The sequence below is a fragment of the Oncorhynchus keta genome, unplaced genomic scaffold (assembly GCF_023373465.1).
Source record: "Oncorhynchus keta strain PuntledgeMale-10-30-2019 unplaced genomic scaffold, Oket_V2 Un_contig_17309_pilon_pilon, whole genome shotgun sequence".
Classification (NCBI taxonomy): domain Eukaryota; kingdom Metazoa; phylum Chordata; class Actinopteri; order Salmoniformes; family Salmonidae; genus Oncorhynchus; species Oncorhynchus keta.
The window spans coordinates 1-12,609 of record NW_026280380.1 but is presented as its reverse complement, the minus strand read 5'-3'; the positions used below and the strand labels follow the sequence as shown (position 1 = coordinate 12,609).

At 47.4% G+C, this 12,609-nt stretch overlaps 1 protein-coding gene and 1 long non-coding RNA gene across 2 annotated transcripts; one reads left to right on the top strand and one right to left on the bottom strand.

The window, feature by feature from the left end:
• The first annotated feature begins 1,749 nt into the window (after window positions 1-1,749).
• On the top strand, window positions 1,750-4,282 carry LOC127919639 (uncharacterized). The gene is made up of 3 exons (XR_008103545.1): window positions 1,750-1,937; window positions 2,788-3,228; window positions 4,147-4,282. It is a non-coding gene; the product is annotated as an uncharacterized LOC127919639 (long non-coding RNA).
• Window positions 4,283-9,602: 5,320 nt separating this feature from the next.
• On the bottom strand, window positions 9,603-12,485 carry tmem121b (transmembrane protein 121B). The gene has a single exon (XM_035769530.2). The coding sequence runs from the start codon at window positions 11,534-11,536 to the stop codon at window positions 10,307-10,309; it is 1,230 nt and encodes a 409-aa protein (XP_035625423.2). The 5' UTR covers window positions 11,537-12,485; the 3' UTR covers window positions 9,603-10,306.
• Between the last annotated feature and the right edge of the window lie 124 nt (window positions 12,486-12,609).

Below are 12,609 nucleotides of genomic sequence, written 5' to 3'. Positions count from 1 at the left end.
AAAATCCCATTCAAGAAAACATAGAAAACGTTCATGCTGAAAACAGAAGTGTAGTATCTGTTAAATATAAATCCCATTTTAACAAATCAAAATGGAGTCAGTCAGAGTTAGTCTTGGTCTCTTTTAACACGTTTTTCTAGATCCAAGAAAGAAAGCCCTTGGTGGTTCAGTGCTTCTTCTATTGGCCTATTACTGGACATAAAATATATACTTTTGTTGTTGTCAGTACATACATTGTTACAACCTGTCTTTTATTGTAAGTCGCTCTGGATAAGAGCGTCTGCTAAATGACTTAAATGTAAATGTAAATCTAGCCTGGGTACCTGTCTGATTGTGTTGTTATGACAACTCATGACAATGAGAAATGGAGTTGGTGAGAGCACAAACAGATATGGGGGCCAGGCTATCTTGTATCATCTCTAAACAGATATGGGGGCCAGGCTATCTTGTATCATCTCTAAACAGATATGGGGGCCAGGCTATCTTGTATCATCTCTAAACAGATATGGGGGCCAGGCTATCTTGTATCATCTCTAAACACATCCAGGGGGCCCAGGCTATCTTGTATCATCTCTAAACACATCCAGGGGGCCCAGGCTATCTTGTATCATCTCTAAACAGATATGGGGGCCAGGCTATCTTGTATCATCTCTAAACAGATATGGGGGCCAGGCTATCTTGTATCATCTCTAAACAGATATGGGGGCCCAGGCTATCTTGTATCATCTCTAAACAGATATGGGGGCCCAGGCTATCTTGTATCATCTCTAAACACATCCAGGGGCCCAGGCTATCTTGTATCATCTCTAAACACATCCAGGGGGCCCAGGCTATCTTGTATCATCTCTAAACACATCCAGGGGGCCCAGGCTATATTGTATCATCTCTAAACAGATATGGGGGCCAGGCTATCTTGTATCATCTCTAAACACATCCAGGGGGCCCAGGCTATCTTGTATCATCTCTAAACAGATATGGGGGCCCAGGCTATCTTGTATCATCTCTAAACACATCCAGGGGGCCCAGGCTATCTTGTATCATCTCTAAACACATCCAGGGGGCCCAGGCTATCTTGTATCATCTCTAAACACATATCCAGGGGGGGCCCAGGCTATCTTGTATCATCTCTAAACCCCAAGCACAGATTGTAACCTTTTCAATATCTCAATATGCGGCCGTGTCATCGGCACGTAAATAATATGTGAAAAGTATAAAAACACTGTAGATACGTTGGCTTAGATAGATAGGTAGAAGAACACCTCAGTCCCATCAGCCAACATAAGGCTAGGTAGAAGAACACCTCAGTCCCATCAGCCAACATAAGGCTAGGTAGAAGAACACATCTATCAGTCATCTCTATACAGATAGGGGGCCAGGTATCTTGAAGGACAAACCTAAGGCCCATAGGTAGAAGGACACCTCAGTCCCATAAGGCTAGGTAGAAGAACACCTCAAGGCTAGGTAGAAGAACACCTCAGTCCCATAAGGCTAGGTAGAAGAACACCTCAGTCCCATCAGCCAACATAAGGCTAGGTAGAAGGACACCTCAGTCCCATCAGCCAACATAAGGCTAGGTAGAAGGACACCTCAGTCCCATCAGCCAACATAAGGCTAGGTAGAAGAACACCTCAGTCCCATCAGCCAACATAAGGCTAGGTAGAAGGACACCATAAGGCTAGTCCCATCAGCCAACATAAGAAGGACACCTCAGTCCCATCAGCCAACATAAGGCTAGACAAGAACACTCAGTCCCATCAGCCAACATAAGGCTAGGTAGAAGGACACCTCAGTCCCATCAGCCAACATAAGGCTAGGTAGAAGAACACCTCAGTCCCATCAGCCAACATAAGGCTAGGTAGAAGGACTCCTCAGTCCCATCAGCCAACATAAGGCTAGGTAGAAGGACACCTCAGTCCCATCAGCCAACATAAGGCTAGGTAGAAGGACACCTCAGTCCCATCAGCCAACATAAGGCTAGGTAGAAGGACACCTCAGTCCCATCAGCCAACATAAGGCTAGGTAGAAGGACACCTCAGTCCCATCAGCCAACATAAGGCTAGGTAGAAGGACACCTCAGTCCCATCAGCCAACATAAGGCTAGGTAGAAGGACACCTCAGTCCCATCAGCCAACATAAGGCTAGGTAGAAGGACACCTCAGTCCCATCAGCCAACATAAGGCTAGGTAGAAGAACACCTCAGTCCCATCAGCCAACATAAGGCTAGGTAGAAGAACACCTCAGTCCCATCAGCCAACATAAGGCTAGGTAGAAGGACACCTCAGTCCCATCAGCCAACATAAGGCTAGGTAGAAGAACACCTCAGTCCCATCAGCCAACATAAGGCTAGGTAGAAGGACACCTCAGTCCCATCAGCCAACATAAGGCTAGGTAGAAGGACACCTCAGTCCCATCAGCCAACATAAGGCTAGGTAGAAGAACACCTCAGTCCCATCAGCCAACATAAGGCTAGGTAGAAGGACACCTCAGTCCCATCAGCCAACATAAGGCTAGGTAGAAGGACACCTCAGTCCCATCAGCCAACATAAGGCTAGGTAGAAGGACACCTCAGTCCCATCAGCCAACATAAGGCTAGGTAGAAGGACACCTCAGTCCCATCAGCCAACATAAGGCTAGGTAGAAGGACACCAACATAAGGCTAGGTAGAAGAACACCTCAGTCAGTCCCATCAGCCAACATAAGGCTAGGTAGAAGAACACCTCAGTCCCATCAGCCAACATAAGGCTAGGTAGAAGGACACCTCAGTCCCATCAGCCAACATAAGGCTAGGTAGAAGAACACCTCAGTCCCATCAGCCAACATAAGGCTAGGTAGAAGGACACCTCAGTCCCATCAGCCAACATAAGGCTAGGTAGAAGGACACCTCAGTCCCATCAGCCAACATAAGGCTAGGTAGAAGGACACCTCAGTCCCATCAGCCAACATAAGGCTAGGTAGAAGGACACCTCAGTCCCATCAGCCAACATAAGGCTAGGTAGAAGGACACCTCAGTCCCATCAGCCAACATAAGGCTAGGTAGAAGGACACCTCAGTCCCATCAGCCAACATAAGGCTAGGTAGAAGAACACCTCAGTCCCATCAGCCAACATAAGGCTAGGTAGAAGAACACCTCAGTCCCATAAGGCTAGGTAGAAGGACACCTCAGTCCCATCAGCCAACATAAGGCTAGGTAGAAGAACACCTCAGTCCCATCAGCCAACATAAGGCTAGGTAGAAGGACACCTCAGTCCCATCAGCCAACATAAGGCTAGGTAGAAGGACACCTCAGTCCCATCAGCCAACATAAGGCTAGGTAGAAGGACACCTCAGTCCCATCAGCCAACATAAGGCTAGGTAGAAGAACACCTCAGTCCCATCAGCCAACATAAGGCTAGGTAGAAGGACACCTCAGTCCCATCAGCCAACATAAGGCTAGGTAGAAGGACACCTCAGTCCCATCAGCCAACATAAGGCTAGGTAGAAGGACACCTCAGTCCCATCAGCCAACATAAGGCTAGGTAGAAGGACACCTCAGTCCCATCAGCCCCATCCAACAGCCAACATAAGGCTAGGTAGAAGGACACCTCAGTCCCATCAGCCAACATAAGGCTAGGTAGAAGGAACACCTCAGTCCCATCAGCCAACATAAGGCTAGGTAGAAGGACACCCATCAGCCAACATAAGGCAGTCCCAGTCCCAGCCAACATAAGGCTAGGTAGAAGGACACCTCCAACATAAGGCTCCCATCAGCCAACATAAGGCTCAGCCAACATAAGGCTAGGTAGAAGGCACCTCAGTCCCATCAGCCAACATAAGGCTAGGTAGAAGGACACCTCAGTCCCATCAGCCAACATAAGGCTAGGTAGAAGGACACCTCAGTCCCATCAGCCAACATAAGGCTAGGTAGAAGGACACCTCAGTCCCATCAGCCAACATAAGGCTAGGTAGAAGGACACCTCAGTCCCATCAGCCAACATAAGGCTAGGTAGAAGGACACCTCAGTCCCATCAGCCAACATAAGGCTAGGTAGAAGGACACCTCAGTCCCATCAGCCAACATAAGGCTAGGTAGAAGGACACCTCAGTCCCATCAGCCAACATAAGGCTAGGTAGAAGAACACCTCAGTCCCATCAGCCAACATAAGGCTAGGTAGAAGAACACCTCAGTCCCATCAGCCAACATAAGGCTAGGTAGAAGAACACCTCAGTCCCATCAGCCAACATAAGGCTAGGTAGAAGGACACCTCAGTCCCATCAGCCAACATAAGGCTAGGTAGAAGGACACCTCAGTCCCATCAGCCAACATAAGGCTCACCTCAGTCCCATCAGCCAACATAAGGCTAGGTAGAAGGACACCTCAGTCCCATCAGCCAACATAAGGCTAGGTAGAAGAACACCTCAGTCCCATCAGCCAACATAAGGCTAGGTAGAAGGACACCTCAGTCCCATCAGCCAACATAAGGCTAGGTAGAAGAACACCTCAGTCCCATCAGCCAACATAAGGCTAGGTAGAAGAACACCTCAGTCCCATCAGCCAACATAAGGCTAGGTAGAAGAACACCTCAGTCCCATCAGCCAACATAAGGCTAGGTAGAAGAACACCTCAGTCCCATCAGCCAACATAAGGCTAGGTAGAAGGACACCTCAGTCCCATCAGCCAACATAAGGCTAGGTAGAAGGACATAAGGCCTCAGTCCCATCAGCCAACATAAGGCTAGGTAGAAGAACACCCCATCAGTCCCATCAGCCAACATAAGGCTAGGTAGAAGGACACCTCAGTCCCATCAGCCACATAAGGCTCAGGTCACCATCAGTCCAAACATAAGGCTAGGTAGAAGGACACCTCAGTCCCATCAGCCAACATAAGGCTAGGTAGAAGGACACCTCAGTCCCATCAGCCAACATAAGGCTAGGTAGAAGGACACCTCAGTCCCATCAGCCAACATAAGGCTAGGTAGAAGAACACCTCAGTCCCATCAGCCAACATAAGGCTAGGTAGAAGGACACCTCAGTCCCATCAGCCAACATAAGGCTAGGTAGAAGGACACCTCAGTCCCATCAGCCAACATAAGGCTAGGTAGAAGACACCTCAGTCCCATCAGCCAACATAAGGCTAGGTAGAAGGACACCTCAGTCCCATCAGCCAACATAAGGCTAGGTAGAAGGACACCTCAGTCCCATCAGCCAACATAAGGCTAGGTAGAAGGACACCTCAGTCCCATCAGCCAACATAAGGCTAGGTAGAAGGACACCTCAGTCCCATCAGCCAACATAAGGCTAGGTAGAAGGACACCTCAGTCCCATCAGCCAACATAAGGCTAGGTAGAAGGACACCTCAGTCCCATCAGCCAACATAAGGCTAGGTAGAAGAACACCTCAGTCCCATCAGCCAACATAAGGCTAGGTAGAAGGACACCTCAGTCCCATCAGCCAACATAAGGCTAGGTAGAAGGACACCTCAGTCCCATCAGCCAACATAAGGCTAGGTAGAAGAACACCTCAGTCCCATCAGCCAACATAAGGCTAGGTAGAAGGACACCTCAGTTTAAATCCCTCAATATAAATATCCTAATTTGACTTTATCTGATGAAATATAATTTCCTTTTATTCCCAACACTTCACGAAGGAACCCATCAACAATCCTCCATTGTTCACTTCGCACTCAAAAAAGGCACAGTTTTCTTCTTAAGTGTTTGTTTTTCATTCCTATTCATCATCTACCTGCATCTTCATCATAGCCTGGTCTCAGATCAGTTGGTGTTCTAGCCAACGCCATTACAACACAAACAGTTTGGCGTGCATTGAGGATGAGTAACAAGGAGCTGGCGTGATGGCACATACAGACTGGAACTCAGGCTATATTCAGCTCATAAGTCCCCCACTCCCCCCATCAGGAAAAAAGAAAGTGAAGGACAAACAGGAACAGGAAATGTCACAGATCACCATCAGGTTGAAGGAATTATCTCACATCCAAGATCTATTTTAATGACCAGAGGCCGAGGCACCGGAAACTAAATGTACTACTTTATGTAACACAGTAAATACAAGATGGCGGCTGATGTTACGTAACTGTACAATAGTGTCTTCTCCGCAGACTGCAGTCATTAACATGTATTGTGTATTTGGGTACTTTTTTTAATCAAACATCATTTTGGTGTTTTTCACTGTATGAGAAGATCCATGAGGAGAAACAGAGACCTTACATTTTGGGATGACAAGTGTACGATCGTGATTTATTCTCCGATCTGTCTGTAATCCCTGCATTCCCTCAACCCTGTTCTATTGGTTGAAGTGACACTATATTTCCATCAGCCAACATAAGGGTCTTCTGTTAGGTAATAATAGCAGTGTTTTTTTCAGTTTTGTTTTTTTAAATCCAGAGTCCCATAGTAAACATAAGGCTAGGTAGAGGATGTCAAACAGTCCCATATCAACATAAGCCAGGTAGAAGAACACCTCATCCCATCAGATTACATAAGGCTAGGTAGAAGGCCACACCCATCAGATTAAGGCATAGAAGGACAACGTCCACAGCCAACATAAGGCTTAGGCATAGAAGGACACCCATCTGATTACGCATATCAAGGCCCACACCCATCTGATTACGGCTATATCAACACCTCAGTCCACAGCCAACATCTGATTCCCATCAGCCAACATAAGGCTAAGAAGCACAGTCCCACCCAACATCTGATTACAGCCAACATAAGGCAGGTAGAAGGACCCTCAGTCCCATCAGCCAACATCTGGTATTACACCATATCAAGGCCCACACCCATCTGGCTTACGCAGGTAGAAGGCCCACACCCATCTGATTAAGGCTAGGTAAGGCCCACACCCATCTGATTACGCATATCAAGGCACCTCACACCCATCTGATTACGCCAACATAAGGCTAGGTAGGGACACCACACCCATCAGAACATTAGGTAGAAGAACACCTAGTCCCATCAGCCAACCCATCTGATTACGCATATTAAAGGCACACCCATCAGCCAACATAAGGCTATTAAGGACATAGTCAACAGCCAACATAAGGCTAGGTGATTCCCATCAGCCAACATATAGAAGGCCCACACCCATCAGAACATAAGGCTAGGTAGAAGGCACCTCACCCATCTGATTACGGCATAGGTAGAAGGCCCACCTCACCCATCAGATTATAAGGCATAGGTCAAGGCCAGTCCCACCCAACTAATTAGGTAGAAGGACACCTCAGTCCCATCACCCATCTGGCTTAAGGATATCAGTCCACACCCAACATCTGATTCCCACAGCCAACATATTAAGAAGCCACACCCAGTCTGATTACGCATATCAAGGCCACACCCATCTGAACATAAGGCATATCACCTCAGTCCCACAGCCAACATAAGGCTGATTACGTCCCATATCAGGTAGAAGGACACCTCAGTCCCATCAGCCAACATAAGGCTAGGTAGAAGGACATCTCAGTCCCATTAGCCAACATAAGGCAGGTAGAAGGACACCTCAGTCCCATCAGCCAACATAAGGCTAGGTAGAACGCACCTCACCCATCAGATTAAGGCTATAGAAGGACACCTCAGTCCCACAGCCAACATAAGGCTAGGTAGAAGGACACCTGATTCCCATCAGCCAACATAAGGCAGGTAGAAGCCACACCCATCTGAACATAAGGCTATAGAAGGACACCTCACCCATCAGATTAAGCATAGAAGGACACCTCAGCCCACACCAACATCTGATTAGAAGGACACCTAGTCAAATCGCCACACCCATCTGATTACAGCCATATCTGGTAGAAGCCACACCCATCTGATTACATAAGGCATATCAGGCCACACCCATCTGATTACACCTCAGCATATCAAACATAAGGCAGGTACACCTCATCCGATTAGCCAACATATCAACGCCATCACCCATCTGATTACGCATATCAACGCCACACCCATCTGATTACGCATATCACACCACACCCATCAGATTAAGGCAGGTATCACACGCCCACAGCCCATCTGATTACGCACATCAGTCGCCACACCCATCTGATTACGACATATCAACGCCACACCCATCTGATTATAATTTCGCATACAAACACTCAAAGGAACCACACAATCCTCCATGATTACGCATATCAAGTGTTTGTTTTCCACACCCATCTGATTACGCATATCAACGCAACACCCATCCGATTACGCATATCAACGCCACACCCATCTGATTACGCATATCAACGCCACACCCATCTGATTACGCATATCAACTGCCACACCCATCTGATTACGCATATCAACAGCCACACCCATCTGATTACGCATATCATTTTAATGACGCCACACCCATCTGATTCACAGCTACACATTCCTTCACAATACCTTCTCCGGACTGCAGATTAACATGTCTCAAACATCATTTTGATTTTTTCACTGATGAGAAGATCCATGAGGAACAATACCTTACATTTATGACAAGTTCACTTTTATTCTCCGAAGCTGTCCCTGCATTCCCTCAACCCTGTTCTATTGGTTCATTTCTGGGTGACAAATTGGCAAAGCTGACACTGTATAAATTCCATCAGTCAAGACTGTCAGTACACATGTTGACAGATAGACAGCCCAGACAGATAGACAGACAGACAGACAGACAGATGACAGACAGACTGTCAGTACACATGTTGACAGATAGACAGACAGACTGTCAGATGTTGACAGATAGACAGACAGACTGTCAGACAGACAGACTGACAGACAGACAGACAGACAGTACACATGTTGACAGATAGACAGCCCAGATAGACAGATAGACAGACAGACTGTCAGTACAGACAGACTGTCAGCATGTTGACAGATAGACAGCCCAGATGACAGATACATGACAGATAGACAGGTGATATTGACTGAATGCAATAGAGGTAGGCCTTGTCTTAAGGAGACAGACAGACAGACAGACAGACAGACAGACAGACAGACAGACAGACAGACAGACAGACAGACAGACACATGTTGACAGATAGACAGACAGATAGACAGACAGTGATATTGACTGAATGCAAAGAGGTAGGCCTTGTCTTAGGAGAGAGAGAGAGAGAGAGACAGACTGACAGACAGACAGACAGACAGACAGACAGACATCAGACAGACACATTGCCCTGCTACTTCGAAGCACACAGTAAAATACACATAGTGATGTCAAATTCTTTAAGAAATATCAATTGATTTATATTGATAACATGAAATATTCCGCCCAAAATAGTTTAGGAAATGAGAGGACATGATTAAACATTAGAATCATTACGTATACCGCAATTACAGACTAATTAGGTATCTATATTACCACAAGGTTTCCATCTATTCATTGATTAGAATAAATGGCATATATATATATATATATATATATATATATATATATATATATAAATATATATATATATATATATATATATATATATATAAATGCTATTTGGAAGTTTCACAGATTGAGAGACAAGACTTCACCATGACTTTACATCGTAAAAGACTCCCATTTCAAAACGACAATTTGGCCAGTGGCCAGGTCTGCCAGGTTGGCCAGTGGCCAGGTGAGGTTGGCCAGTGGCCATAGGTCCAGTGGCCAGGTCTGCCAGGTTGGCCAGTGGCCAAGTCTGCCAGGTTGGCCAGTGACCAGGTCTGCCAGGTTGGCCAGTGACCAGGTCTGCCAGATTGGCCAGTGGCCAGGTCTGCCAGGTTGGCCAGTGGCCAGGTCTGCCAGATTGGCCAGTGGCCAGGTCTGCCAGGTTGGCCAGTGGCCAGGTCTCCCAGGTTGGCCAGTGGCCAGGTCTCCCAGGTTGGCCAGTGGCCAGGTCTGCCAGATTGGCCAGTGGCCAGGTCTGCCAGGTTGGCCAGTGGCCAGGTCTGCCAGGTTGGCCAGTGGCCAGGTCTGCCAGGTTGGCCAGTGGCCAGGTCTGCCAGGTTGGCCAGGTCTTAAAGCAGGTGTAGTTGATGCATAATGATTCTGTAGCACCTGTTGTTATCAAATGTTTACATCTGAATAAATGACAAAATCGTTAATAAGGCTGTCGTTGATTGACACCTGTGGGGTGTGCATCCTCATTGGCACCCTATTCTCTATATAGTGCACTCCCTTTGATCAGAACCCTATGAGCCCTGGTCAAAAGTAGTGCACTGTATAGGGCATAGGGTGCCGTTTAAGGGCGTATCCCTGTCCCTCAAAATTCTTCCTTCAGCACTCACTCATGTGCCTTCCACCCTCCAGGGGGATCAAATAAAAAATGCAGGCCGTTTTAGGTCTAGGTAGTGACGGCCAGGGTGAGATCCAAGCCGGGCCTATGACTGCGTGGTAACCGCCAGGGTGTTGACATACCCATGGGGACACATATCGTTCTCCGAGACACAGTGAGAGAACTGCGCCGGGTTGCTTCCCTCAGCGAACCTCCTGACTCCCCGCACTGTCAAACACTGTTCTATCAGCTCCAGACACTTACAGGCCAGGAAGAACATATTCTTGAACATGAACACTGAGACGGGCATCTTGTGAACATACACCTGGAAACACCGCACCACCAGAAGTGGGGCGTTGACCAACACACCGACCAGGAACCGAGCCCAGACCCAGCGACAGCGCATCTCGGAGGCTGTCAACTCGTATAACCACACCACTGGGACGCCCAGGGCGATGAAATAGACCGAGATGACCGTGTATTTTAAATAGACCGTCGGTATCTCGTTCTTCAGAAACGTTTCCACCAGAGTAAAACAGTCTGCGAGGTCCAGACAGGTGGTTATGAAGCAGCTTTGGGACCGGTGGCGCGTCGCTCCGTTCTGGTCCTCGGTGATAGAATTGACGAGACAGTAGAGTAACGGGACCGAGAGCAACGTGATAATCTTAAATCCGGTTACACCGAACGGAACTTTGAGCGCGATGAGATCTAATATCGAAGTCTCTAGAATGAGGACTATTTTAGGGGTGCAGGCGATCACGTAGATTAACCAGGCCAGGTAGGCGTAGGTAAACTCGCCGAGGTTACAGCCGAATATAGAGTTCTTTTGGTGGAACCCACACGCCCGCTCTCTCTTGCTCCTGGCGTTCTTCATGAAGAAGATCCCCCAGCCAGAGATCACCACCAGATCCGTGGCGATCCACGAACACCAGTACAGATCCGTGAAGATAATGAGGTAGAAATCTAGAATTCCTCCTTGGAATATCAGAATGAGGAAACACAGGATCTTGTAGAGAACGTTCCTCTTGGACCTCTGGCCGAACAAGGGAACGGTCTGCATGAATTCCTCAGAGGTCATGATATAGGCGCCTGTAATAGCGGAGGATACTCCGGATACCAGCGGCTTGATGGAGCTCTCGTCTGGGTTGATGCTCCCCGCGGACGTCTGTGTGTCCCTCCTGGACGAGGCGCTACGTATGAACAGCTGTCCGACTCCGTAGTCCGGGGCGAATGAAACCGGTGAGTCCGGGCAGATAACAGCTGCTTGGGGATGGGGATAGCTGGAGCTGGCCTTGGGATTGTCGGCGGCACCAATTTCTGCTATCATTGTATGCATGTATTTGCGCGTTCGCTTCCCTTTCTCTCCTCTCTTCTTTTTCTTCCCTGGTTTGGTAGCGAGAGATGCTTTTAGCACAGAGTTTCTAAACCCAGAGGCGCAATATCGCGATACTTCCGGGAACAAGCCAGTGTTGAGGGCTTGAGGAGTCAATGAGAGACGTGAAAAATTCTTCCTTAGTTAACTTTCTCAAAATCTAAAGGCACAACCTATATTCGAGCCAATGTCTTAAGTAGTTGAACGTGCTGTCACTCCAACTTCGTGAAAATGACAAACTGACACGTTTTAATTTTCCTTAAAAAAGGACTTTATATTGAAGGAGTGCCTTGAATTTGACGGCATGCACAATGACGTAAATTTTCCGCATGCGCATAGCTTGCCAACATTGCCATGACATCGCCTACAAGCGTGATCGGAGATTTCTATTGGAGAAGCAGTTTCTACCCGTCTTCCTACTGTACTGTCTTTGCTTTAAGGTTGGAGAGCGATAGGGGGCGCGGCGTAAACCAAGGCATGGATTTTCTCTCCCACTGGAATGAAATGCGGTGGACGGAATTATTGCTGTGTGCAGATGCGTATCACCAATCGTTTTGTTCAGTTGAGCTTTCCAGGATTTTTAAATTGAGACTCCTTTCCCAATAATTCAGCAACATTGGACACGAATCATACTGTTGATATAACGGTTGATCTATCCCTAGGATTTGTTAAGCAAAATCCCTTGGTATTATAGTGAGCGAGTGCCTGGCAATTGATAGGCAAGGCTATTTATAAAGTGAGTAGCCAGGAATAGATTAGTTATAATTCCATCACCTCTTTAGAGGTGTCATACAGGAAGTAGAGGCTTCATGTCTAGAGGTGACAGGAAGTTGAGGCTCCATGTCTAGAGGTGACAGGAAGTAGAGACTCTAGCCCTATAGCTCTGGTGCAGGGCATCGTTGTGCTCTCACCATCCATCACTATCTGTAATGAGCTAGCAGCCTGAAGACACCCTGGACCAGAGCTAGTCTAGCCCTCTGGTCTGAAGCATTTCTATCTGAATCCTCCAGTAGAGTAAATGGACTACTGGTGTCTCC

Excerpts from the sequence above, each read along its gene's own strand:
- tmem121b (XM_035769530.2), bottom strand. The coding sequence starts at position 11,536 with ATGCATACAATGATAGCAGAAATTGGTGCCGCCGACAATCCCAAGGCC.